The 27,329-nt window shown below is 45.0% G+C and overlaps 3 protein-coding genes across 4 annotated transcripts in view; all 3 read right to left on the minus strand.

Annotated features, from left to right (window-relative positions):
* The window catches only part of LOC108117595 (unconventional myosin-XV), a 31,989-nt gene extending 12,225 nt beyond the window's left edge, over nt 1-19,764 (minus strand). The window contains exons 1-4 of one of the 2 annotated variants that reach the window (XM_017230108.2): nt 19,212-19,764; nt 10,473-10,818; nt 7,250-7,525; nt 223-7,155 (exon numbers count right to left, since the gene is read on the minus strand). In XM_017230108.2, coding sequence (XP_017085597.1) covers nt 223-7,155; nt 7,250-7,525; nt 10,473-10,598 — 7,335 coding nt within the window. In that variant the 5' untranslated portion in view covers nt 10,599-10,818; nt 19,212-19,764. The remainder of the gene's footprint in view (nt 1-222; nt 7,156-7,249; nt 7,526-10,472; nt 10,819-19,211) is intronic. The other variant, XM_017230106.2, reaches the window with a different exon arrangement.
* Nucleotides 19,765-20,721: 957 nt separating this feature from the next.
* On the minus strand, nt 20,722-23,103 carry LOC108117611 (poly(U)-specific endoribonuclease homolog). Its single transcript, XM_017230137.1, has 4 exons — nt 22,851-23,103; nt 21,712-22,792; nt 21,185-21,614; nt 20,722-21,064 (listed from the first exon to the last, which is right to left on the minus strand). The coding sequence occupies exons 1-4, from the start codon at nt 23,068-23,070 to the stop codon at nt 20,831-20,833; spliced, it is 1,965 nt and encodes a 654-aa protein (XP_017085626.1). The 5' UTR covers nt 23,071-23,103; the 3' UTR covers nt 20,722-20,830.
* A 2,305-nt stretch (nt 23,104-25,408) lies between these two features.
* On the minus strand, nt 25,409-27,095 carry LOC108117586 (tryptophan 2,3-dioxygenase). The gene is made up of 6 exons (XM_017230090.2): nt 27,016-27,095; nt 26,790-26,950; nt 26,591-26,724; nt 25,925-26,531; nt 25,692-25,785; nt 25,409-25,626 (listed from the first exon to the last, which is right to left on the minus strand). The coding sequence occupies exons 1-6, from the start codon at nt 27,039-27,041 to the stop codon at nt 25,509-25,511; spliced, it is 1,140 nt and encodes a 379-aa protein (XP_017085579.1). The 5' UTR covers nt 27,042-27,095; the 3' UTR covers nt 25,409-25,508.
* Nucleotides 27,096-27,329: the final 234 nt, after the last annotated feature.

Consider the following 27,329-nt stretch of genomic DNA (forward strand, 5'->3'; position numbering starts at 1 on the left):
CCTGAAACTGGGTTTGAAGGCTTAAATATTTCTTGCATACTTTTAGGCACCTTTAATATTTTCAAGAAATTGGAAAGCGAAACTTTGTTTGAATGAAGAAATATATTATTATTAATTATTATATCTTTAAATTAATTATATGATAACCTTAAGACTTCTTAATGATTATTAAAAAAATAGTTCACCCACAAACCACCAAACTACATAAAACCAACCACTCACCTTACGGAACTCCTGGACAAAGCTGGTTACCATCGACTGGATGGCGGCTGCGCGGGCTGCATGAAGTGCCAGATGCTTGCCATTGCGCAAATTGAGTTGCAGTGCCGCTGGACGCGGCAGTGTGACGGCACTCTGGATCTCGCCAAAGGAGATGGCCTGAACAACGATCAGGTAATCGGCATCCCGGCGAGCCAAATACAAGCCACTATGTGAGACGCCCATGATGCTAACATCAGGATAGAGTGGTGCTCCTTGGACGGCAAAGAGTCGTGCGAAATACAATGGCCAATCGCGTGCCATATCCACCAGATGACGCTTGACCAGGGCACGCACCTGCCCACCAGATCCTCCACCTGTTCCCGATCCGTTCCTATTCGACAGCGTGTCCACACTCACGCCATGGCCGTGCAGCATGTTTAGGGCGGAGCTCTTCTCCTGCGGCGTGATTCTCAGGCATGGAGTCACGCCGAAGACATCGCCCAGTACCTGGGCAAAGAGCAGGTCCAAAGCCACCGGCGGTCCGATGGGTTCGTGTGGCTGGAAGACCTCCTTGCGCACGCGCAGCTTCCATGGTACCCGATTATAGGTCAAGCAGGCACTGCTGGCACCTGCTCCCGATCCCATCAGCACTCCAGAGACTACGCCCACACCCAGTCCGGGACTGGACGACGATGGCGGTGGCACCGGAGCCGGCACAATTACGGGCGGCGGCGTGGTCATGTGCATCGAGTCCAGCTCCTCGCGCATTCCGGAGCTGGCCGAGCTCTTGCGCTTGCGCTCATGCTCGTACTTTTGGGCCATGTGCGTGCGGAAGGTGGCCAGTCCGCCGGAACGGTCCTCCCTGCGATGGCCACCGGTGGTGTCCATGCTGGCCTGGATCACTCGTGGTGGTGCGGGCTGATAAACCTTGTGGCTTTCACGCTCTCGCTCCACCTGACGAATCTCGTAGAGACGCTCACGTTCGCGTTCTCGTTTCTCACGCTCCTTCTCACTGCCACTTCCAGAAGCAGGACCCTCCACTTCCGCCCGATCCCACACAGACTCAGAGTAATCCTCGCGATCTCGACTTCTGCTCCTACTGCGAGATCGTTCCCTCTCCGCCTGATCCCAGGCAGCTGCCGCTGGGGAAGACGAGGCCGAGTGATCCTCCAGATGCAGGTGGTGGCTGCTAATCATCTGCTGCTGACGCACTGCCCCGAAAGTGTCGCGCTCCTGGCGCTGAATGAAGGCAGGCACATGCTCCTTGACAACTTGACTGCTAGAAGTGCGATAGTCTGGCTCCGGTTCGGGACTCCTGGTCGTGGGTGGACTCTGTGGTGCTGGCGGTGGAGCAGGTGGTGCCATGCTAGGTGGTCGGATGGGTGGTGGCGGTGCTGGGACACTGGGAGCTGGTGGCAGAAGTACTCCTGGCCAGCCGCCCGATGGAGGAGCTGGTGGCGGCGACAGTTTGCCCTCCATCCGCTCGATTTGTGTGCGAACCGTGGCATGGGAATCGGGTCCTCCAGAGCCTCCGGGACCAGAATTACCACCAGTCACGCTGGCGAAGAGTCCGCCCAGCTGCTGTTGCAACATAAGCTTGCGCGTATCCTCCAGTTTGGCCGGAGCTCGTTGCTCTGACTTAGTGGAAACGGTGGATCTCACCGAATGGCCAGCCGTAACCTGCTCCAAGCGCTGCCGCATCTCGGAGCTGAGCTTTAGTTTACCCACACTGCCTGGCGGCGGACGATCGGCTCCGATTTCGAAGCTCTTCTTGGCCAGCTTGGTGGTGACCACACTCTGCATCGGTTGTCCTCCATCCTGGGTATCTCTGTCCCTGTCCCTGTCCCTGTCCCTGTTGTTTATCGCCGCAGTGGTTGTTGTCGTAGTGGTGGTTTCCAGACGAATGCTGCTTCGCATGAGCTGTCCACTCATGGGCGGCGGAGTGGGACTCTCAATTTCGAACTCCTCCCACTCGATGGCCGTGGCCGAGGCGCCACGGGCACCAGGACCCGATTCCGCCATGCCACCATTGCTGGTCAACTGATGGTGCTGGGCCTGTGGCGTTGTCTTGCGCTGATGCTGGCGCATCTTGAAGGCGAAAAAGTCCTCCTCGGTCTGGAACTGGGGCTCATCCTGCGGCGGTGGCCAACGCCATTTGCCAATACGTACGGTCTTGGCCCTTCCATATGGATCCAGAAAGTGTCGCGTCTCCGAGGGATCCTTGCACTCCAACGGCGGTGGCATTGGCGGCGGTGGTGGTGGTGGCGGTGGTTGCATCGCCTCCATTACCACCAAACTGCTTCGTGTGGTCTTCATTCGCAGTGGAGACTGTGGTGGCGGTGGTGAGATGGACAGACTGCCCAACACTGGTGGAGCCGGTGGCGGCGATGCGGAGCTATTGGCCGCTGCCGCCTGCTGACTGAGAAGCGTCTGGAGAGCTTGGTTCTGGGCCAACAGCTGCTGCTGAATCTGTAGATTCTGGGCCATTGCCGATTGCAAGAAAGCCCGTTGCACCTGCTGTTGATACAGGGCAGGACCGGATTCTGTCTCGCCGGGAAGCTGCATAAGCTGATGAAGCAAAGGATCAGCTCCATTGCTGTCTGTGCTGCCGCCTCCACGGATGCTGAATGCTAACTGCTCCTTACTGGTTAGTTTGTCCAGGTTGTCGGCGACTGGAATGGGTTGGAAAATATCATTGATGTAGTCATCGAGGTCCTCGATTTCCGAATCCTCTTCCTCATCCGCAGGCTTAGTACCCGTTCCACTTCCTTTGATGATAGCCGCCAACTGGTTCTTGCTGGTCAGCTTGTCTAGGTTCTCCACCAAAGGTATCGGTTGGAATATATCATTGATGTAGTCATCCAAGTCGTCGATCTCCGATTCATCTTCATTCTCCAATTGATAACTGCCTCCTCGGATACTGGCTGCCAAGGATCTAGCATCGGACAGCTCGTCCAGAGAGCCATCCAACACTGGACTGAATAGATCGTCCAGGAACTGATCCACATCTGAGGCCTGAGAGGGTACCCTTACCCGCCTCACATGGGAGGCCAAAGATGGAGCCTCACTCGTGTCCGACATGGCCGATGATCTGGTGGCATACTCTGCCTTGTCCGCATACTTGCTGGAGTGTGAGCCATGGGATGCAGCGTGCGATCGGCGTCCTGCATGCTGTGATTTCTGATAACGTGGAGCTGTCTCCTTGCCCATGGGAGCAAGACGCTCCGCCGAATGATAGCGGTCGTTAAGACGACTCTCCGAGAGTCCCAGAGTATGGAGGGGCTCTTGGGAATCGCAGTCTGGTGGCACAGGAACAATATCTCCGGCCAGCAAGTCATCCAATGACTTTGACCGCGACTTGGCCTGACCCGGACTCGATCCCTGGCCCGGTCCTGGACTTGGCTCGCGTTCGAAGTATCGTTCGTTGAGCGCCGAGCTTCTGGATAGCAACTCCCGGCTGCTTCTTCGCTCCCGAGGCACCTCATCCTTGGAATTCGAAGTGGGAGGCGCCGGAGGTGGAACCACTGGACGTTTCACTGCCTCTGGCAGTGTGGTCCTTGCAAACTTGGCCCCAGAACGCAAAAGATCACTCCTTGGAGCTGGGAAAGCGGGACACAGTTCCTTCTCCGCAATCAAATCCATCACGTAGTCCAGCCCACAGCTGTCCGTTAACTGTTGGCCATCGTCCAGTACCAAAGTCCATCCCCTGCTGGCCACGCCCAAGGAGGAAACGGCCAGAGCAGCGGCCTCCTCGCAACTGGTCCACGAATCCACGGCCACCGTTTGACTGGCCTCGTCCGGTAAAGTTAGGGGTAGGGCCATGTCACATCCTCTGGTCCAGGCACGCCACTCCAGCCAAGCGGGCACAAAGCTGCGGCAGGCACCACCACCGACTGCACCGCCCGATGAGCCACCACCCTGCTGGCGTAGCAATTGCCTCAGGAGGAGGGGTCTCAAGGATGCTGGGGCCTCGTCATCGACGAATCTCATCAAATATTTGCTGAAGGCAGCGCTGGGCTGGAAACAGCATAGGCACTGTCCCATGAGCTGCCACAATCTGGTAGCCTCACTGGAAGTGGGCGGTAGACCATGAACCTGGTTACACAGCTGCACCAGGATCTCATCACGCAATCCCCTGGAGCTCAGAGCCTTGTGCACTATATAATCAGCCAAGAGTTTCTCCTTAGCGCCCTCCAGAGCCTTGTCATTGCTCCAGCGGAGGATCAGTTTGAACACGGCCAAGGCATCTTGGAAGTCCTGATCCCTCGAAGCAGCTCTAGTAAGAAGTGGAGCTGTGATGGGTTCCCTCCTCGGCTGCAATCTCAAGCCATTGCAGTAGACACTGCTGAATTTGCCAAAAGAGAACTGGCCCAGATCCTCGGGGAGTTGAACTGACGAGGATGGCGGGCCAGGAACCGTACCCAGTACCTTGACCAAGTGCCGATCCCCATGTGGCGGTGACCAGCCTTGTAGCTTGGAATATATAAAGGCCAGTTCGGCTGGTATGTCCAGATAGCTAAGTTGGCTTCTTTCCAGGACAGCCTGCTTGGCCTCCCGTGCCTCGCGAGCTCGTTGAGCTGCCTCTCTGGCCTCCTGCCTTCTTCGGTGATCCGATCGTAGTTGGTGAACCCTTCTCCTGGCCTGACGTCCTCGCCAAAGTCGCTGGACAGTAAGTGCTCCCTTGCGGAGGCGATCGTAGCGCTGTTGGGCCCTCTGACCTCGCCAACGAGCTTGGAGACGGGTGGCGGCCGCCTGACGACGAGCCAACTGCCGGCGGACCAGCATGCCGCGCACATGGCGCTGGACACTAACTGCCGCTCGCCGGAGACGCTCTGTTCTTCCGCTTTCCAGAGCTCGGTGGAGAGCCTCGCGTAAGAAGACTCGTGTGGCCCCCAGCTGATAGTCCGGACCCTCCACTCCAGTCCTTGGCATGGCCTCCAAAAGAGCTCGGCACAGCTCCCTGTAGGGTGTACCCCTGGCCAGAGGCGATGCCAGCAGATGCCTGTAGCGCTCGACGAAGTGCTGGAAACGCAAGCGCACCGGATAGCCACGCTGCCGGATCTGAATGGTGTCCAGCATGCCCAGGTATCGCAGTTGCTGGAGCACGCACGGCATGTCCATGCGTAGGGCGTGCTTCTCCTGATTCGGCTTGATGCAGCGCACGAACCAAGGATGACATCGGCCCATCGATTGGAGCAGCTGCTGCAGCGAATCAGCGAATCTGGCAGCCACTGTCGGTGTCCGCGGCTTCATCGTGACGAATCTTCCATTGCTTCCCTTCGGCAGGGTCTTTCCGGCATCTCTCTGGGCACGAAGCTGTTTGGTCAGCTCCCCAACTAAGGGTAATCGACTGGAGGCGAGTAACTCCAGGACATCTCCTCTCAAGGCATCACGATTCTTGTCCAGGAAACCATCCACGCAATACCACACCTGACCGGCATAGTGGGTAACGCCGAATTCCTGGGCACCGATCCTCGGACGAGCATAGAGCTCACTGAGCGCATGATTGTAGTGGCACTTCTCCAGGAAACTCAAATCGGTGGCACGTGGGAAATTGGATTCATCGTCCAGGAGGTGGCAAATGCCCACTGGCTTCTTGGCCAGCAGATGGATCACCGGCAGATTGTCATCCCAGGCCAGTGGAGTCCATTCCAGTCGCTCGCGGGCGTACTCCGCCTGCTCCAGCTTGAAGACGTGCTTGTTGAAGTACAGCTGCAGGTTCTCGTTGGCATAGTTAATGCACAGCTGCTCGAAGCTGTTCTCGGCCAGATCCTCGAATCCGAAGATGTCCAGGATGCTGATGCGATGGGCATCGTGAGTTCCGCCCTTCTGCACTATGGAGTTGATCCGAGAGACCAGCCAATTAAAGAGACCCGCGTAGAGAGCCTTGGCGAAGGCATCTCGGGCATCCAGAGCCTGATCGATACCAAGTGGCGTGTGCACACGCTCCGCTCGAGCTTCGGTGGTGCGACTGGTCAGAGCACGATGTAGTCCCTCGGCACTGATGTGCAGCAGGTGGGCGGCCCACTTGATCTCTGCATCTGAGCCAACCTCCACGCCCTCCTGGCCATGTCTCAGTTGCCGGCGGTGGAAGTAAACGTTGCCCAGATGTAGCACTGCCGCCAGGACACGAACGATACCCTCTCGTTCGCCCTCGGAGACGCCAAGGACCTGCATGGCTCCCTGTAGGGACTCCCAGTCTACTCGTCCACTGGCACAGTCCGTGGCGCCCTGATTCAGGTAGAAGTACTTGTCCGCCTCCAGCAATCCATACTTGGATCTCTCCGTTTCCGACAGTCCGCCCAGGAGTTCGTAGAACACATGGTAGTTCCTTTCTCCTGGTGCCTGCGTCACGATACGCGACTTCTCCAGCAGGTACTGCGTGATCTTGGCTCCCACAATGGCGCCACTCTTGAAGTACACCTCCAGATACTTTCCAAACCTTGAGCTATTGTCATTCCGGGCTGTGCGTGCATTGCCAAAGGCCTCCAGCAAGGGAGCTGCCTCCAGGATCTGCTCGGTTATAACGGCCGAGGCGGATCCACCGCCCGGCACCACGGCTGCCAGATACTGCATCACCAGTTTGGTGGATTCCGTCTTGCCAGAGCCACTCTCCCCGGAGATAACCACTACCTGTGGCGAAGGCAAAGCAGCATGGGCCGCCGCTCCGATGGCAAACAGGTGGGGCGGCAGGGATCCTAGTGGACGGCCGGCATACTGTTTGGCCACCTCCAGACCATAGGCGTCTGGGAACATCTTATAGGGATTAACTGCGATCAAGATGCTGCCGGCAAACGTGTAGATCAGACCCTTGTCATAGCGCAGACGCAGATTCCAAAGCAGCGACGCCTCGTGGAGGTCATCCAACAGGGTCATATCCTCCACACCGCTGCTGCCCAAATCCTGGCGAGCCCTAAGGCTGCCCTCGCCCGGTTGCAGGGCGAACGTCTGTGGCTGCAAGAAGGGGAGAATCAAAAAATTAGAAAAGTTCTCAGATATGAAAAAAAAAAAAGAAAATCTTGGGAAAATCCTCAAACAAATCTCTCACATGGCGTGCTATCACATCGCTACAAAGGGTGGACAGCCGCTTGACCACTTGGGGATATCGGCATTTGAGACGTCTCAGACGACTGGAGGGCAGAGCCGGATGTTTGGCCGAGAGATGGGATGGCAGATCATCGAGATCCTCGAGACTAGCTGGACGCTGGCGACGCAGTACATGCGGCGAGAGTAGAGCCAGCGAGGGCGATTGGGCGGGACTAGGTGTCACAGATCCTCCGCCACCGCGTTGCCACGGCTCCAAATGGAACCGAACGATGCGCATCTATGGGAATACCCTCTCTCTCTCTCTCTCTCTCTCTCTCTATCTATCTATAACGCTGAACTTCCAAACTCGATTTGGGGGCCAAACAAATGCAACCCAAAAACCCGAAACCCGAGAGACTCCACAACGAGAACGAGATCAAGAACTAGTATCACAAAAGACGTTTGTGGCCGAAGTCTCGAATGCAACTGAAAGGAATCGGAATCTGGCGGCGGCATTGCCACAATTTCCCCAAACGTTTCTAAAACGGTTTTCGCTGCATCCCAAACACGTTCTTTAAAAACGGCAAAAGATGGGGGCATGGCTATGGCTATGGCTATGACTATGGTAGACCGGATCACATCGAACCCGGCCAGACCAGATGACACTCCTGGTTAGCTACTTGCCAAAGCTACCAACTACTTAGTGTGGGCCACCAGAACGAACTCTCCAAATAATAAACGAGTGGAGAGAAGAGTTAAGAAAAGAAATGCAAAGAAAAGAAAAGAAAGGAAAAGAGAAGAAAAAGAGCTGAAAGAAGACACCTGATCTCATTGATATTGATATGGAGCCTTCGCCTTCGATCGCCATTCAATTAGGCGGCCAGTGTGTGGGACTTTCTCCGTGCCGAGATGCCCAACCAGTTCAAGTTCGTTCTTCCAGCTTGAAATGGGTTCTTGGGCATGTCTTCCATCGCCCATCTCTCATCTTCATCGGCTTCGTGTGGGGGCAGGGGATTGTCATTTGATAGTCGGCCAAAACAAAGGCGTGAAATATCTTCTGAGAATGCATTCGCCTCGGCAACTTCTCTTTTGATATCAATCGATTATTTGGTATCGATGACAAAGCCAAATAATGTGACCATGTCAATTAAACAGGAAATACTATTTTTAGCATGATTTATGTTAAAATTTAAAATGAAATATGAAAATCTTTAAACATTTTAAACTCTTTTAAGTTAAATACTTGACAGCTACTCAAAATTACAGATAATTACAGATAATATAAAGACTCTCTGTCACCCAGAAAGAACCCCTTAACGGTCCCATCATTACATAACACATTACTTAAAGGATCGCTCAAGAGATCAAGGTAAAAGATTCTCATAAGAAAGATATAAATCAACCCATAATTAATTTTCGAACTCGTTTAATGGCAACCAATCGACAGTAACCACAGAGAGCCATGGAAAATAGCAAGAATCTCATTTAATTTCGAGCCAGGGATGGCCAACCATTTGTCTGCAGCGTTGCATTAGCCGATAATTGATCTACTTGCTCGATTACGCCCATCATCATCGAAGCAGCTTCCCATGCTTCCAGGTAGCTTGTAGCTTTCAAGGCAGAAACAAAAAAGAAAAACAAAACTAAACATGTGATGCCAACTGGTTTTGGTTCTGGCCAACAGGATACGGAACACATGTGGCCGGTTTTTTTTTCCAGATTCTAGTACCGCTAGAGCTAACATTACGATTCAACCGGTCACAGCACAAAAAATATTGTTATTTGGTTAAAAAAAATTGTATTTGGTTTGGCAATTACTTTAAACTTTGATTTAGTTTATTGGAATGTTCTTGGAAATGAAGATGAACTTTAGCTTTGTTATAAAGATAGCCCAAAATTCTTAAAAACTTTCTAGAAATAAAAACTATTTCCTAAATCTGTTAAAATTCCACTTTTTCTAGGCTTTTCTTTTGCCCATTTGCAGGGTAACTGAGGTCGTAAGATGAGCTTTTTGCCAAACTCTTAGAAATTGTCTTTTAAGGTAGAGAAATCTGTCACTTGGCTAATGTTTATTTACTAACAAAGCGTGCCCACGAATGTAAATTATAAAGTTTAGGTTTTCACTTTTAGTTTGGGAAAACTTAAAACTTAACACACCCATTAAGAAATCGGGAAAGTGTTCAGTTTGGCTAATATTTCTTGTACTTTAAGCAAATTAGTTTGTTAATTTACAGAGGTAGACAAAGCAGGCAAAGAGAAAATTGAAATACTCTTTCCTGTCATTGTTACTTTACCATTGATAGGTCCTATTTTCCATAAAGTTATTACCTTTTTTTAATAATTTTTATTTGTTTTTAGTCAAGTAACTTTAAAAATATAATTTTCCAGCTACCAAAATGGTACTAATGACATATGATCAATAAGAATCTTGTATTAATAAGACAAGACATCAGTTAATGATATGTTAAAGATGACAAGATACGAATCATAAGATGATGTGTCTGACTTACAAGCTAGATCTAATCTCCAGCCATGTTAAGCTGCTTCTTATTCCGTTTTTTTCACTGTACTAACATTTAATGTTGCCGTTGTCAGCCGGCTACTTGCAACTGATTGCCGTGAGTTCTCAATCTTGATATCTGCAACTCTGCAACTCTGCAACTCTGCAGCTTTACAGCTCTACAGGTCCACACTCATAATTGCAGCGAGTGGCAGAAAGGAAAAAGGAAACGCTGCCGCTGGCAGGTGCAATTAGGTGCACTTGCACAGGTGCTGGTACAGTCGAGTAGTGCCTGGCATGCCTTTACACTGTACAGTAAACACGCGTGCCGATGGCCAAAAAAAAAAAAAAAACAAAATTAAAAGAAATCCGCGGCTTCCGTTGCAAATACCTCAACTCAATGTTGGCCAACACAAATCGGCACATAAATCCAAGCGGGCACATTCCATAAATTCCAAGACACCGCAACCCCACCGCCCACCTCAAGGGGCAGCGCATGAAAACCAAAAAAAAAAAACACAAAAACCGAAATATTAAACAGTCGGGCAAACAGTTCATGTCGGGTGAAAATAGTGAAAAGCATTCATGGGCCACGGCGAAACCGAAAACAAATTGAAAATCCAAACAGTAAAGCCACGAAACGAAGCCAAACGAGGCGACGGTGCGAATTTCGCACCTCTTGCAGGGCTTACGTTTAATACACTCGAAGAAAAGATTCTTAAAGTTGAAAAATTTTTATACATACCTTGCCTTTGATGAGCGCCTGGACAACAATCACCTGGGCAGCTCGATGCACTTCCTGGATCTCGCCTGGTATGGGATGTCCCATGCCCGGATCGAACCAGACCAGATCACCTTCGGCCCAGTCCATGGCTCCGGTTGTGACTTCTCTCGACACGCACTATCTCCTCCTCCGGTCAGTGGGTAAAACTGATTGAGTTCCCGATCTCCTTCGCCTTCGTCTTCGGGCTAACCTGCGCTATAGTGCTGACAATCTCTGGATCGGATTGTTGGATATGGTTGGCTTGGTGGATTGGTGGCTTTGGTGGCTTGGTGGCTAGGTGGCGGTCTTCAAACCGGTTGATTCATTGCTGCAAGAAGCATATAAAAGTGGCATTTGCTAAGTAAATTTTAAATATTTCTCAAGGCGAAAACAAAACATAAATTAAGCTCAAAAATTCCGATAATTATGGCGCCTTTCTATATGAAAACGAAAAATACAAAAAAAAATACCTGAAAATTGTTGCCTTGTCGGCTTATCAGGCTGACACCTATCCCTCGCAGCCCCTCGTGAGCGCTTCACAGTGACGGTGACTGTTCGGAGTCAATGACGCGAAGGCCGCTCTATGAATGAAAGTACAGATTTTTCCGTTTCTTCCACACCCCTGACTATAGTTTTAACATTTTTCTTGTCTTTGTGGAAATGTTTGCCAACCGAGACTGAAATGCAATGAGATGCAACGACGTTGGAAACACACAACTAAATCGTGAAGCGGCAACAATGACAAGAAGCCAACATTCGCAGCATTGCAGCAAAACCAAGGGAATCAAACTTATTTAATAAGACACCTCAGAAAATCACGACTCTCTCGATGGAGTCTGTGCTAGATGCCAAAGGCTATGGTGAAGGGATTTACCAGGCATAAAATTTTGTTTTTATTTAATTAGAAGTTAAAAATTTGCATTTTTTAGGTTAAATTTTATGTAGAAAATACAGATCAAGAGAATATTTGCTATCTTTGATTTCATTCTTAAGTTAAACTTTAGCGTTGCCAAGTAAAAGCAAGGTCAGTCGGGCCTTTAAGCTTCAGGTTTAAGTTGATTAATTGTGGCAAAAATATCTATAAAATAAAGTGCCATTCTGCTAAACTTTTTTTATGGTTTTGTTTTCAGTTTTAATAAAAAATGATTAATGTACTTCTTAAGTTGACATGTACTCAAACTCTTTTGTTAAACTTTCCTAACAAAAAACCAATCAAAATCGAATCAGAAACCAAAAGAACAAACATGATTTGTCCTCTAAAGAAAACAGAGTTGTCACCACTATAAAAAAAGCCACTTAACCACCTCAACAAGACTTAATGAAAAGCAATTAATATGCCAAGAATGCGTTTAAAATTATGAATGTCCCAGAAAACAAAAAACAAAACCAAAAACCCAAACAGGGAACAGCCCAGAAAGCAGACAAACATTCAAGTTCATTAAGAAATTTCCAAAAAAAAACAAAAATAAAAAACGAAAAGTAATATCGTAAATATGATGGCCTAGAGTGTATATAGGTTGGCCAAAAGAATATTAAGCAGATGCGGCAAGAAAGAAGAAAATGTTAAGACCAAGCCAAGCTTCGGCTGCTGCTGTTGTTGTTGTTTTGTCTCTGCCTTTTCTCAGGCAAAACTTTCACCTGTTTTGCGGCAAATGCCTTTAGCACACACACACACACACACACTTACACACACTAACACATACATATAAATATTTATGCCCAAAACAACAGAAACATCAAATGAAAATCAAAGACTAGGGAAAAAAAAGAGAAGTTGTCGCTTTTCGATTTGATTTGATTTGATTCATGCAGTTTTTGGCCATAAGTAAGTCAATCGGATTTTGGATTTGGTTAACTGGAAGTGGATTTGAAGTTGTGGTTGGATGTAAGTTGAAGTTGAAGTTGGGCCTGGCCCAGTAACGTAGTATCTCGGGCGATGCCAACTGGCCTGGCAAGTGCTCACGAATTAACCGAGTCAATAGAGGAACTTGTTTTCGAGATGGCTTTGGGGGGGTTGGGTAAGAGAGAGAAGGTATGAGAGGGAGGTGGGAGGCTGACACTTCGTCAGAAAATTTCATTCAGTTCGCCGCTTCATCAGGCCAAACACACGTACGCACAAGCCCTCTTTCGGGGCTACAGGCAATGCACTGAGAGAAAAGGCAGCTTAAGCTTAGAAGCAAGAAATGATTTGTGACTGGTTAAGACTTGAAATAGGGCAATAATAAAGCCATTTAAGCCTAAAACTTCACTATTAAGTGATAGTAAAACATGTGAATATCTTTTTCTGGCAATTCTAAGAACTTAAACTAAGTTTTTAAAGACTTTAATTCCATATTTTAAGCTTAATTCAAGATAAAAAGTTCTTTCAAGGCCTCAAAACACTATTTCCCCTTCATTTCTATACAATTTTCTTTACCTTTTCAAGCTTTTGTTTTTCTCTTTGTGTATTAATAACAAAAACAATGGCTAAGGCAGCCAACAAAAATCTTGGCTAGCTACGGGTTCGACCGCATTCCAATGCTAAGAGGTCGCTGCCTGCAGTCCATGTTTAATGCTAAGGTAGCAACAAAGCCAAAACGGCAGCCACAAAAATAGCAACAAACAACAACAACAACAACATTAACATCATGATTATGCGACAGTATGTGTGTAAGTGTGTGTATGTGTGTGTGTTCGTAATCAATGAGCAAATATCCAACGATGTGGAATAACAATCATAAGAATTTCATTTGCAGCTCTCAACGTTGGATAGGTTAAGCCCAGTTTTTGCCGCCAGGGCTGGGCAGCTCAGCTTAGCAACGGAAGTTAGGTAAGATTCCTCTTTTTGGTTTGATTTTTTAAATAATAAAAACTTGATAATCTTAGAATTTTTAATATAAATTTTAGATAAAATCAAGCCAGATATCGCTTTTTCTGCTTGCATTAACAAAATGAAGTCCCAAAATTGTTTTAATTTTTTTAAAACTTTTTTTTAACAAACTAAAACCTTAAAAAAAAAGCTTAACTTTAACTTAAAATAGCCAAAGAATTTATAATGCAAACAACTTTCAAAATTTAGCCAAGTTCGTTGCCTAAGTCTTTCGTTTTTCGGTGTCAAGTTTGTCGACTTAAAACTTAAACGAAATCTTACTAAATTCCTGGCTATTCTGCACCCCCAGAAAACCAACTTTATAGATTTCAAGTTCCTTTTCCAAGTCTTTTTCCTTTTTTTTCTTTTCACTTAACAAAATTAATAGAAATTTCAAAGGCTAACTAACTCTCTGATTTCCATTTTAAGCTAAGGTAAATATTTTGTTGTCAACAGAGTTCCCATGACCATCTTGAATTCTGTAAGAAATGCTTATTTTGTTTTTGTTCGATTTCTAAAAATGATTTGTTATCAGCTATCAGACACAAACACACACACACAGAGAGACATAGCCACGCAGACCGCACCTGCTTAAATGCTTAAATGTTAAGTTATGCATAAATTAGACTCTCAGGTGTATGTGTTTGTGTGTGACTTGAAAAATGTGTTTCTTTCTGCTTGGCAGCTAGTTTCTCGACTTTTGTATTGATACATTCTTGGCATAGCTGAGAAGTCTGAATGGCCCTAGAAAAATGGCTAAAGAAAAAACAATAACAAGGAGCGTTGCTTTTGGCTGCCACAAAGTGAAACTCAAAAAAACTAAACAAAAAACCGCTCAACATCTCTCGCACACGCACAGCCATATAAGATCTTTAATCATCATGTTAGCTTTGGCTATTTAATTTAACGTTTTCGTTTACGATTTCGATTTTGTTTTAATTGAAACAGTTTGACGAACTGCAATTTGCAATTCGAGCAGCAGCAATTAATTTCGATTTACTACGCTTCACTTTCAAGTTGCGTTTTTGTTACCCACTTAACACCACTCGCTCTTTGCCAGAGCCATTATTACTTATGGCTTAGTGTTTGTATTATTTTTAAGGTTTATTGCTATTCGATATGCAAGTTGGCTTTCGTTTTTGGCTGCGTGTAAGCTAGGTTTTTGATTTAAATCGAAAAAAAAATTATAAATAATACATTTTGAGTTATGCTAAGCTAAGCTAAAAGTTAAACTTGATTACATGTTTTGGCCATTATTTTACAAGCCTTTTTCAGTCTTTAATTGGCAATTTCCCATTTGAGAGACTTACTTACAAGTTCTTGTTTTCTGCTTCCCAAATTGGATCTGGCATAGCAATTTCGTATCTGGCTGAAAAATCGAAAGGGGAAGGAAGATCACAGCCAAGATCAGAGCGCTATAATCTGCAGCTCGTTGCCCTGCGGCTCAGCGGCTCAGTGAAATTCCCGGCTAATTCAATTTGGACTGCAGTTGAGGTCCGAAGAAAACCTCCTACCTCTCTCCCTGCCACCCCCCCAGGCCATGCCATTTCAATTAAACCCAACGGCGAGACGTCAACAACGTCTGGCTGCGACTGCCTGCCTGACTGACTGACAGTTTGACTTATTGGCTAAAAGCTTTGGCCAAAAACAGTCAACAACACGCACTCACCGGGTCTCGGGGCACGGCTTGGCTTGTCTAGGGAGTGACTAGTCATATATTATTCTCTCTGTTGTTGCAGTAAGCGGCTTAATTGCCCTGCCGCTGCTGCTCTTGGCCTGGCATTTCTTCTTCTTTCGTATTTCTACGTTTTCGGGTTGGACAAATAGAAAATTTCATGTAGAAAGAAGAAATATTTGGCAAGAAGTTGAAGTCGGCACACGATTTCACTAGCAAGCGCACCAGGGCCAAAAACCAAAAACCAAAAACCAAAACCAAAAACCAAAACCAGAGTCAAGCCAAATGGTATAAGCCAAGTTCGAGCTAAAATGGCGACACACACACACACACACACAGACATACACGCACGCGTGCAGAGAGTAAGCCAAAAGGCCAATAAACCTTTGGCAAAAAAAAAAATAAAAAGCGCGCCATGTTGCCAGCTTTGCTCATCGATCACAAAACACACAGAGAAAGACAAGCCCACAACAACACGGCCAATAACTTTATGCATGCAGAGACAAAAAGGGAAATTTTCGAAAAGTCTCTGCCGGAGACAATTGAAAGTGGCGATGCATAAACTATTCTAACAATCAACTCAACTCAACTCAAATCGAATCGTTGGTGTCAGCCGAAGGAGTGCCGCTTGATTTGCCTTTTGCAAACGTTTTGCGTCTATGCGTTAGTGCCGCACCCGCAACATTGGTGGCTGCAACAAGGGACAAGAGTTACACCTAGAGAAAAGTCATGAACGGAAGCCTCTAATGAAAAGTTTGCAAATTTCATGCTTTTCGTATTACACATCTTTTCTTTTCATTTCCTTATGAAAGAAAAGTCAAAAAATAGTTTAAGAAAGTTTTTTTAAGTGTAGCATCCACATCACTCTGGCAAATTGGAAGTGGGCGCCCTCGAGCTGGAAAACAGCTGCGTCTTTGGGGGCGTTGCGGTATGTAGGACAAGGCGGTTCGTGGCCAAAAAGGTATTGCCACAAATCAGACGAAGGTGCCGCCGCCAAAGATGGTGCCCCAAATCCATGCAGCAGGCAGCATGTTTATGAAGCTTACAAAAATCTATTCTGAGGTTAATTAAGTTTGCAGAAAAAGAAGACTGATAGCAGTTTTAATCTTTAAGTTAGTTTTAGTTTAAAAGAAAACTCCAACTAAAAGAGAGAAGGCTTTGTCCTAAGCCCATGTAAGAGTTTCTTAGCGTTTCAGGCCCTTTAAAGTTCCTTCAAAACTGCAATAAAAAACTTTACTAAACCCCAATCATAAGATATTCTTCAAATACAAAGAAACTGCGGTGAAAGTGTGCAAATAGAACTTAGAAATCCACAATTCGATTAAGTTTTTAACTTACATATCAGCAAACCCTATTTAAACTATCTTACCAATATGTATATTCCATTAACCCCTTAAGTACTTTCGACTTTCTCAAAAACGTTTTAAGCGTTTAGCCCACAAAGTTTACAAGTCTGGCCTATCGATTTTATTAAATCAAACCTCACCTGGCTGAAGTTCCCAGGCGAAATTGATTTCTGATGCCTTCAATTATCGCATCATCCAAATCGATTAAAAACTTAATAACACTGTGTAGAAGAGGGCCTCGATCGAAAAAACGAAATCTATGACGACAACAGAAGAAGTCTCTGTGATGACGAGGCCGCTGAAGATGCGGGAATTTGCCGCGAAAACCACACGAAAATAAATTAATAAAAAAAAAAAAAAAAAAAGTAAATTAAAAAATTTCACTCAATGGAGATCGGTTCGTTGTTATTGTTGTTTGTGTTTGTATTTCTATTCGCTGTGACTATTTTGTTTAAATAAAGTAAAAGTCAATTAACATCTTTGTCGCATTAGCATGAGTGTGAGTGATTGTGAGAGTTGGTGGCTGTATTGGTGTTTGCTTTGGCTTTTGTTATGCATTTTTAGCATTTGTGGCTCGGTCTTTGCCGCCAGCCGTCGCTAGCATGAAAATGAGCACGAAAGCGAAAAGCAAAAGAAAAATTATCGATAGCAAAATGGGAAAAATAGCTTTGGGAATACCAGATACTCTTGTTGGCCAATTAGCTAACAAAAGGAGTAAAAATCGGGTAAGTCCAGAGATATTTCGGAAACTGTTTTTTGCCAGAAAACCAGAGTTAAAATCAACCATCTTATTTCTTACTACTTAACTTACTTTTTAACTTAATAAAAGCTAACTCAAAACCCTAATACTGACCAGAAGCACATCCTAACCATACCATTAATCATTAAAGAAACTAAAAAAATTACATATTTACCCTGTGTAGGCCCTAAAATCTATCATTATCACGAAAGAAAACAAACGAAAAGTAGAAAAGCAGTGCAGAGAGACGAAAGACTAAGTAAAATAAATGAATATGATTAACCCTAAGCATAACCGTTCGTTCGAAAATCGTTCTCCCATAAAATCAGTGAAGTATGGTTTTTGGATCAAGACCTTGATACGATATATAGTCTTTAAGCTGACCCTCGTGCAATGCAACAGTGGAACCCTAATAAAATCACCCTCTCTACCTCTTGGCCAGGGTATAAAATTATAGCAGCGATAAGAAAACACGTCAAAGAGCAGGGAAAACAAAAGACTCAGGCAACGAACGCGAACTCGGGAGAGAGGCCAACTAAGGCAGGGGAATTGAAAATGGGCAAGGTGATGGGGGGGGGGTCAGGGCGTTGTTGTACGGAAGTGGCACGCATACACTGACACAAACACAAACACAAAACATACACTCAGACAAACAGAGACATTCGGACCTGGCCAAGTGGCCGCTGCGGCATTCTTCGATGGCCGGAACCAGTTTTCTTTTGCGCCACCACCAATTTTTTTATTTTTTTTGTTTTATAGCTTTTGCGTCGATTTTGTTCTTCTCATTTTTTTTTTTTTTATTCTGGCTTTTTGCACGCCTAACTGTTTGCCATCGTATACCGTTGGCAGCGCAGCGTTCTTGGCTTCTTTTGGCCTGCCATGATTTGCCAAAACGCGCCGCCGCCGCCGCTGATCGAAACCAAACGAAAAAAACGATACAAAACGAAACGAACTGAACCGAGGCGAGCCAAATCGAGGCATCCGATTGGGACGATGATCGTAGGGATCGGAAAGAGCAAACCGAAATATAGCATCCAAGAACCAATCGTGTACCGTTAGGACGAGCTTATGCAACTGCAGCCAGTGGCCAGGTGCCGTTACACAAATTGAAATCGATCGCATTCAAAGAACAGGTCTTCGGAATCTGTTAGCATCTGATGAACGATCGAACGAACAACCCAAAGAATCAAAAAAAGGTTCGACTCGTTCACGTGCAATTGGCTAGAAATGGTTGGGATTGCATCTTCGATGAGCTCATCTTTATTACCTCTATAATTAGCCATGATGGGGGTGGCCCAGAGTTGGTTTTGACTTGGCAATGGCATTGGGCAGCCTGATTAATTGATTGACGGATTGGGCATGTTTTTTTTTGATTAAAAGAAGTGTAAATGATTTCATTAGGGGTGAGGTTCGGGTATTACTAATGTCTTAAGTTGCTTTTTAAGGTTTTCAGTTTAGAGGTTTAAGTTAACAAAACATTCTTTTGACTTATTAAATTATGTTTAAGCGGTTTTTGAGTTAATAAAACGTATAAAAGTTAAATAATAAGAAACCTTTTTGTACTACAAAACATTCATTTGGCTTATAAAAACGTTTAAAATGAATACCTATTATTCAGATTTTAAGCTATGAATAAATATATCTATATATACATATTCCTTGATCCCAAATGATAAAATATTAAGAAGATAGAATCATGTTTCCCTTAATAACAAGCATTTAAGTTTACATAGCTCATAAATACTTTAAAAAAATAAACTAATCCCGTAACTAATAACAGTAAAAAACAATTTCCTTTTGAAAACCGTGAAAATCTAAGCCCTCAGCATTTAAACCAATCGAACTTGTCTAATAAAACTGATATTCTAATGGCGCCTGGCAATCCTGGTTCTATTGACATTCTTGTTACCGTCGTAGTTGTTGTTGTTGTTGTTGTCGTTGCTCGACCAAGATTCAAATTCTGATTTGAATTCCAAGAGAGCAAGCAAAAGGTTACTGCTATATCTATGCATTCCCTCTGCTTACTGGCTCTCTCTCTCTCTCTCGCTCTGGTTGTCTCTCTGTGTATTTCTCTCTGTGTATTTCTCTCTCGCTTCGTGTAAGCGTTACTTACTTGCTTTGTTATTGCCTTGCGTTTCAGTTAACCGTTCTGCCAGCGTGTGAGTTTGTGTTTTATGTTTTTTGAGCTCTTTCTTCTGCCGTCTTTCTCCTTACGTTCTCCTTATTTTCTTCTCTCGGTTGCTTTTGGCGTCACTTCGTCACCGCACACAGAACATTAGAAGAAGAAGAAGAAGAAGAATTCTGCTACATTTCATCCGCAGTGTCTTCTTCTGCCACTCTCTTCTTTACTCGCCTCTTACTTAGCTGCTTCGTTGTTTGTGATTCTATTTCTTTTGATTTTTCTTTTCGTACGCTGATTCGGTTGTTGCGTTGTTTTTTGTCAAAAAGTGTCGACGGTTTTTTAATTTCGGTTAACAAAATTAGAACAAAATAATTGCACGGCACTTGCGAGTTCGGTTAACGAAAACAAAAAAAAACAATACTTAATTTGACCGCTTAGTGTGTGTATGTAGCTGTAGTTGTGGTTGTAATCCGTGGCACGCCGCGCACCAAAAAAAAATGCACAACAAACTCCTCCGGCAGTCAAACAGCAACTGAAATGGCCGAAGCCACTGGGAATCCAATGGAGCAGCGGTCAACGCAGATCACTTGTTGCAGATGCAGAGCGATAGAGAGAGAGAGAGAAAGAGAGAGTTGGGGAAAGAACAAGAGAGCGCGATGACAGGGCTGCCAAATACATAAAGGTAACATTTATAGAGAGACAGCTTATTGAAACGCAATAAGTTAAGTTTATGTATTATTTAAAATGTTTTCAAGGTATTTTACTTGCAAATAATGTAAAACTTAAGCAACTTAAGTTAAGGGCTTTAATATAATTTTTATTTATGGTAGAAATATGATCTGTATATTAAATAACAAATTAAAAGGCATTAATACTTTTTAGAACAAAAACTTACTTGTGGTTGCGATGTTTTGAACACATTTGACAACTCTAGCCAAGAGAGAGCTCAAAACCTGGCCAAGAGCCGCGCTTTGGGGCTGAAAACAGGTTTACCATCTCACGCGTGTTCATTTTGTAATTACCGGCAGTGTGACCAATTTGAAAGCTTTACTAAAAATACTAAAGAATTTAAAACAAATTTATAAAGAAATTTTCAAGGAACCAAATAGAAATGTTTTATTATTAGCTTGTCTTTTACGTAGTCGTTTTCACGATTTTTTTTGTTTGTATACAAAACACTAAACTGCTTGGCTTCCATGATTTATGAAAATATATTTAAAATTTACAGTCTCCAAGGGCTAACCAGTCCAAAGGACTGATAGCTCAGTGTGAGCTTTAGGTTTTGTCAATGAAACGGTAAACGACAAGCTGAATTCTCTAAAACTCTCTTTTACAACAGATATCGATATCGATAATACTTACAAAGCAATGAACTGCTTGATAAAGCCCGCGTAGTTCAAATCGGCTAACTTTTTAAATACGTTTTAAAATAAACTTCTTTATGTTAATCTTAATTATTTTTTAAGTATTTACAATTGAAGTGATTTATTCAATTGACACATTTTAATTTTCACACATTTATTTACTTTATTTATTAAAGTGACAGAAAAAAAAACTCTACCATGACTACGGGAGGAGCGATCGCTGATCGATGCCTCAAATCTCAAATCTCAGATCTCCGGATAGGCGCTGCCAATAAGGTTCTTTCCCCGGTAGCGCCAAGAGTAGGTGACAATGCCAAACTTGCTATTGCCCAAGGACACCGGACAAGTGCGATCCGGCCGCAGCTGGAAGCAGACCGTATAAAGGGCCAACTCCAGTTCCGGAGAGGTGCCCACAAACACGGTGTTCACAGGCTTGTTGAGTCCCTGGTGAGAGAACCTGATCTTCAGGACCTTGGCCTTCTGCAAGGGGATATAATACCAATTCAGCTCTTAAGTTTTTTTTTAAGTAGAAAATTAAGAAAGATAAAATCTCTTCAAATGCCACCCTAGCTTATCCAATCCGCTTGAAGGACCACTCACCGTGCCAATATCCTGCTCCTTAATGTATCCCTTATAGTCAAAACGACCATCCTTCTCCTCTTCGCCAATGTATACCCAGTTGTGGAAACCAATGATGGTGCCCTCCTTCACCTCGTAGACGAAAACATGCTCAAAGCCAGAGCTACCGATCTTGCCCTTGCCGCGGGAGTACTGCGTAAACCAAAGCTCCTTGACCAGATCGCGGTGGGTCTTTGGATCTGGGCCAACCACTCCCTTCTGCTGCAGAAACAGCATAGCCTGACGCATCACTGGCGTGGCCATCACTGCATCGAGGAATTCATTCTCCTCCTTGCGCTCGTTGGGCGTCACATGCTCGTTGACTTGGGTGTCGTGTTCGTAGTTATTAAAGAGCAGGCGCATCTTGGCGATCGTCGGGGATTCCAGGGCCTTCGAATCCACATTTAGGAGTCTTTTTTGGAGGGAAGAGTTATTTTCAGAACAAGGTAATTAATGAAGGAATGAAACGATTTAATAAAAAGCAATAGAGTTTAAAACCGATTACTCACGGGTTGGGTGCCTCATCGGCGCTGTCGATGGATCGGGTGCGTCCCTGCAGGTTCACCTGGATGTTGGCCAGCTGGTTGTTTGTCTCTTTGGTGTACAGCTGCTCTGTCAGCTGGCGGATCTCGTCGTCGGTGGCCACCGAGTTGCCCGATGACTGGAAGCCAGGACGCACAGTGGTAGTAGTGGCAGCACCTCCAGCCACCACCTTATTTGGTCCAAAGGACGTTCCATGGGCGTGTGGTGTGGGCGTGACGGAGGGGATATTCGAAGACGTCGACGGCGATGAGGGCGTTGATGGCGTTGGTGCTGCTGTTGCCTTGGTGGGCGGATGAACTGGATGCTGAGGCGTTGGCAGCGGCGAATGCCAGGCCGAAGGAGAACCCGGTGTGGGTGTGGGCGAGCCGGGTGGTGTTTTGGCCGTGGGCAAAGCTGGGAAATCCTCTTTTTGCGATGGCCTTCTAGGTCCTGGCAAGGATGGGAAGTCATCCTTCTGCTGCGGTGCCTTACCTGTGGTCGTGGTGGCGGGCTTCTGGGTGGTGGTGGTTGAGGTGGTGCTGATGCCGAGACCAAAACCAGGTCGTCCTGTTCCTGCTGCTGGTGCTGGACCACCGCCGTAGCTTAGATCGTAGCTATTCGGCTGCGGCTTCTGTGGGCGGTAAGGGGCAAAACCAGGCGGCAGACTGGGTGCTGCAGTGCCTCCCTGCTGCGGACGACCCTGAATCGTCTGCTGATTCGGCTGCTGAGATGGCTGAGGCGATCTTGTACTGGTCGTTGGCCATTGAGGACCGCTGGCCGGTGGTGGGGAGGCGCCAAATGGTGAGGATCCCGGTGTATCCGGTCGTGGACCCAATGGCATCAATGGAGCATGTGAGATGACCAGTGGGGGAGGTTTCTGGGCTGCCGTTGGGGTAACTACCACCGATTTTGGAGTGGTCACAGCTGGGGGAGCAATCGTTGTCGTTGTGGTGGTGGCATCACTGCCAAAGAACTTCTTGAAGCCGCCAAACCAACTGGACTTCTTGGTCGTCGTCTCCACAGAGTCCAAGGGATCCGGGGTGATTTGTACTTCGCTCTTGTAGGCATCTAAAGAGGGTTGATTATGACTACCTGTGCTCTGAATGGTCTTTGCCATGACGCCTACCTGACATGTGAAAGTGTCCGGCCAGAGCCAGGCACAAAAAGAGTGCGCTCAATGCCAGGCAGCGCATTTTGCTCGATTTATTAGCACTTTGCCTTGGCTTGTTACGATTTTCTTTGCGTTTTTTTCGACTGCTTTGGAGAGTTTTTGAATATTTCGGAGACAACTCGACCAACTGAACGGAGACTCGGCCAGCGACTGATGAGAGACTCCAGCTTGGCATCCGCCTGATCTTGGCAATCGCAGCTGATGTTGCTGCCGTCGCCGGTGTTGCTGTTGTAGCTGCTGCTGTTGCTGTTGCTGTTGCTGTTGCTGTCGTCGTAGCAGTGATTGTTGTTGGTTTTATTAATGAGCTTATGCCGCTTGCGTCGTCGGCGGCGTGGGTTTTGCCTATACGCTACGGCTATTGGGTTGGGGTATTTAAGTTTTTAAAAATATTTTAATTTGTTGAATAAAAATAGTTAAGGGTAATGGAAAGTAAAAGAAGGCTTGAAAGAGGCCTTAAATATGTGTTAAAAATTCCCACAAAAAAAGGTTCTTAAAGTTGAAGGGAAATATTTTTGTGGAAAGATGAAAATCTGTGGAAAATTTGCAGTTTTGGATGCCAAAGAAATCTTCTAAGGTTGTTTTTTCCAGTTTCCCTTTGGAGTCAAATATTTTCTATGAACATTTTTGGTAAAGTTTTTATTAAAATATATATTTATATATTATTAAAAATGTATTTAAATTATATAATATTCATTATCAAAAGCGATGAGAAAGAAAAACATTGATTTCCATGGAAATGATCAACTTTTTAACTACCTCAAAATCCTTTAAAAACCTTTAAAACTTAAACTAAGAATATATAATTATGATACAAAATATAACATAAATTATTACTTCTTACTTGCAACTACAGTAAAATAACCCATTTAAGCCACCACTTACACCACCAGTCGCTATAGCTGGACTACCTAAAACCACCACTGAACTTGCCACTGGATTCTGGAGGGACCTGCTTCAAGGGTCGGTCGAGGTTTATGAGGGTTCATAATTACCTGAGCGGTGCTCTCTAATTGCCAAACAAAAACCGCCGACCTGACCGGCTGCAAAACGCAAAACCAAACCAAATCCAAGCCAAGCCAATGAGGGGTAATCCGAAATTGTATTTGCCTTCGGAAGTGGCTCACGTAAGCGTTTCAAGCGAATTAAGCTTACATAATGCCTTGGAACTTAGCTCTCTGTTGGTTAGTATTGTTCTGATCTGTTCTAATGTTTTCCCCCCTACCCTTCACAAGACAACGACTCGATCCCAATTCCATTTCCCCTTCCCCACCGCAGCACTAATTAATTGCACTTACGAGTTAGTGAGTGAGTGAGGGTAGCGGCATCCCATTCTAATAAATAATAATGAAACTGAAAACTCGGTACTTAAATCTGTGGCTTATCTCGCACCGAGGAAAAGGCCACCGGCAAAGGTTATGTTTTCGTGTGTGCTCTATTTTTGAGCAAACAGCGATTGTCGGTTCTGAAAGCTCTCCTAAAAACACAATTGCAAAACTCAAATGCTGAGTAGATAGTCAAGCTATATATGACATATGGAAAATCTACTTGATTTAAACTTAAAAATGATTGAGATACTTTTTAGTATCTTCAGGAAAGTTGTTATATATCTGTATCTGATTATAGATCAATGAATATTGGAAATACCTTATTACCATATCAACTATTTAAATCTCATTTAAGCTATAATATATAGTCTAAGATTCAATATTGCTTTGGATGGATTCTTTGCTTTTATGGATTCTAAAGAGGAGAAGACTCTGCCTTCTCTTAATTAATTTTTCTGCAGCTTTGTCATTCTAAATTTAGCAACTAAGTAAACTAGCCATATAGCCTGAACTTTAATTACGCTTTGTGTACTTTTATATAGCCTATAAAAGGGTTTTCTTTATAATTCTATATAATTTTAAGAGATTTCTGATGCTTAGGTGGCTTTAACTTTCATTTTTTATGTTTTTAAACTTCAATTTTTGCTTCTAAAATATTATAAAATTTAATATTTTGATTATAATTTACTCTAATATTTAAATTAATTATTATTTTCAATTTAAACTAATAAATTTATATTTATTATCGATCAAGTCAAAAAAGAGGGAGAAAGAAAATTAAAAGCTAAATACAATATATGTTGCCTACTTTTAGGCCGAATGTACTTTAGAACAAATTAAGGAAATTCGACAGGATTTTGACATAAAAATATTATTTCACACATTAATATATAAAAAAAAACAAAAATATCTAACCCTAAGTAACCCTTAGACTAAGTACTTAACTTTATAGAAACTGATTAGATTAAGCTGCCAATCATAACAAATAAAAATAAAACAATAAAAATAAATTGTTTACATAAGAAAAGATATTTTCTCCCTACTACACAAATCATTTCGAATTAAATAGGAATAATAAACAAACTAACCATTTTCTTTTTAATTTATAATCTTAACCTTTAAACCTTAACTTCTTAAACCTTAAACCTTTAACTTCTTCCAAGCCTCTTAAGAACAAAATCACAAATATTAACAAAGACTAAAAGTTTATTACAAAAAAAAGCAATTGCCGTTTAAAAGAAAAGTAAGTCATAGCCAAAGACAGTTTGTGTCGAACCCTTGCCGAAGCTTAGACACTTTTATTAATCAGCTTCTTGCGAATGGTCTCATCCAGCGGTGGAATCGCCTCCCTGGGAATCAGGAAAGTGGACAGGTTAAACAGATCCAAGAACACCTTATACCGATCACTGAAATGCATAGCAGAGAAGAGTTAAAAGATCAATAATCTCTGAGATAGCTATGCAATGATCACCTGAGAGTAGAGCGCAGATATTGATATCCGGACGAGCCACCAGTGCCAAGCTGCTGGGATCCAATCATGCGTTGCACCATGATCACGTGATTATCTGTGACGGGAGTAGAAAGTTGTTGGTTCAGTAGAATCCAAGATAAGATTTAAATATACATTAGTTAAAGAAAGATAATGATAAATAGTTAATATAACAATCAAAAAACATAAACAAGACCCTATGAAAGGCCACTCACATCGCCACTTGGTGATCAGCGAATCGATGTCCATCAGCAGGGTGAGCAGCTGATGGGGCTGACTGAACCTTGGCTCATCTCGATAGAAGGTGATCATGATGGCCCCTTGGAGGGCTCGATGGCTAAACCGGCGATCACCACGTCGCACCAGGGCATCGTGAACCGCCGGATCGAAGATGGAGCGGTAAACCTCACGCCGTTTCTCAATGTCCATCAGACGATAGTTTTTGGCCTTCTCCACCGGTTCCTGCATGGCACTCTGGACTTGGGCCTCCAGGAATCGATCCACACTCTCCTGGAACTTGGCCCAGAAGTTGAAGCCACTCTCCTCAAGGCCAGGCGTTCTCTCCAGCCAACGCTGCACCAGCTCTAGTAACGAGGGATCCTTCTCCGAGCTCCGAACTGCATTGCGAGACTCCTCGTCGCTGAAGACATCCGAGTACTTCTGGTTGTACCTCACCCGCTGCTCGGTCAGCACACCCAGCTTGTTCTCGATTAGTCGGAACTGCAGGGACTGGAATCCCGATGCTGGGGCTAAGTACTTGCGGAAGTCCATAAAGTCCAGCGGTGTCATAGTCTCTAAGATGGGTACCTGGTCCACCAGTAGCTATATAAACACAACTTTATAAGGTGATCTAAACTAGTTTGTTCCTTCATATAGTTCACCTTCAGGATGAGAACTACTCGGTTCAGTCGCTTGACAATCTCCAGGGTCTTGGTCTCATCGATGACCTCAGCATCCAGCATGTCCCTTATAGAGTCGAATTCAAAGATGATCTGCTTGAACCAAAGCTCATAGGCTTTGGATGGGAGAGAATCCATTGAGGGATCGGTGATGGGAAGGTCCAATGCCAAGTTTACTCACCCTGATGCGTGATGATGAACAGGTGCTCATCGTGAACAGGTCGCTTGTCCTCCTCTGAGAGCATACACTGAGCATCCAACAGCTTGTCCAGCATCAGATACTCCCCATAGATTTTGCCTACCTCTGTGGTCAAGGGCACTGCCGAATCATCATGGTCGTTTCTAGAGTGGGTGAGTCCAGCTTAGAATTCGAATTGGTTTTGTGGACCACACGTGATGGTGCTCACCCATTTCCTGCATAGGGACAGCTCATGTTGCCTCAGATCGTGGCTCGTTGAGCGGCAGACGCTGGCAAACTGAAGCGGTCGCGGATCGGAGATGAGACCCCAGCGAACCGATAACGACCATGACAGAGAGAGAGGGAGAGAGCTCCAGTTCCGACTGATTGCACAGTCGCTGATCTGGGCGATGGGCATTAGCAGATAGGCTGGGAATTATCAAGTGCCGGAGGTGAAAGTGCGACGCATGGGAGTAAGCTTAAAGGGAGATTCACTGCCTTAAGACAAATATAAGACCACAAAGATCAACTTTTTGACATCTA

The sequence above is a fragment of the Drosophila eugracilis genome, unplaced genomic scaffold, assembly GCF_018153835.1.
Source record: "Drosophila eugracilis isolate 14026-0451.02 unplaced genomic scaffold, ASM1815383v1 contig_2155, whole genome shotgun sequence".
Classification (NCBI taxonomy): domain Eukaryota; kingdom Metazoa; phylum Arthropoda; class Insecta; order Diptera; family Drosophilidae; genus Drosophila; species Drosophila eugracilis.

What these genes read in the sequence shown, in the direction of transcription:
- LOC108117611 (XM_017230137.1), bottom strand. Translation starts at nt 23,070, where the DNA reads ATGCCAAGCTGGAGTCTCTCATCAGTCGCTGGCCGAGTCTCCGTTCAG. An exon ending in CGGACACTTTCACATGTCAG is followed by an intron (nt 22,793 to 22,850) that starts GTAGGCGTCATG and finishes AACCCTCTTTAG; the next exon opens with ATGCCTACAAGAGCGAAGTA. An exon ending in GCCGATGAGGCACCCAACCC is followed by an intron (nt 21,615 to 21,711) that starts GTGAGTAATCGG and finishes CCTCCAAAAAAG; the next exon opens with ACTCCTAAATGTGGATTCGA.
- LOC108117586 (XM_017230090.2), bottom strand. Translation starts at nt 27,041, where the DNA reads ATGAGCTGTCCCTATGCAGGAAATGG. An exon ending in GTTCATCATCACGCATCAGG is followed by an intron (nt 26,725 to 26,789) that starts GTGAGTAAACTT and finishes TCCCATCCAAAG; the next exon opens with CCTATGAGCTTTGGTTCAAG. An exon ending in GAGTAGTTCTCATCCTGAAG is followed by an intron (nt 26,532 to 26,590) that starts GTGAACTATATG and finishes GTGTTTATATAG; the next exon opens with CTACTGGTGGACCAGGTACC.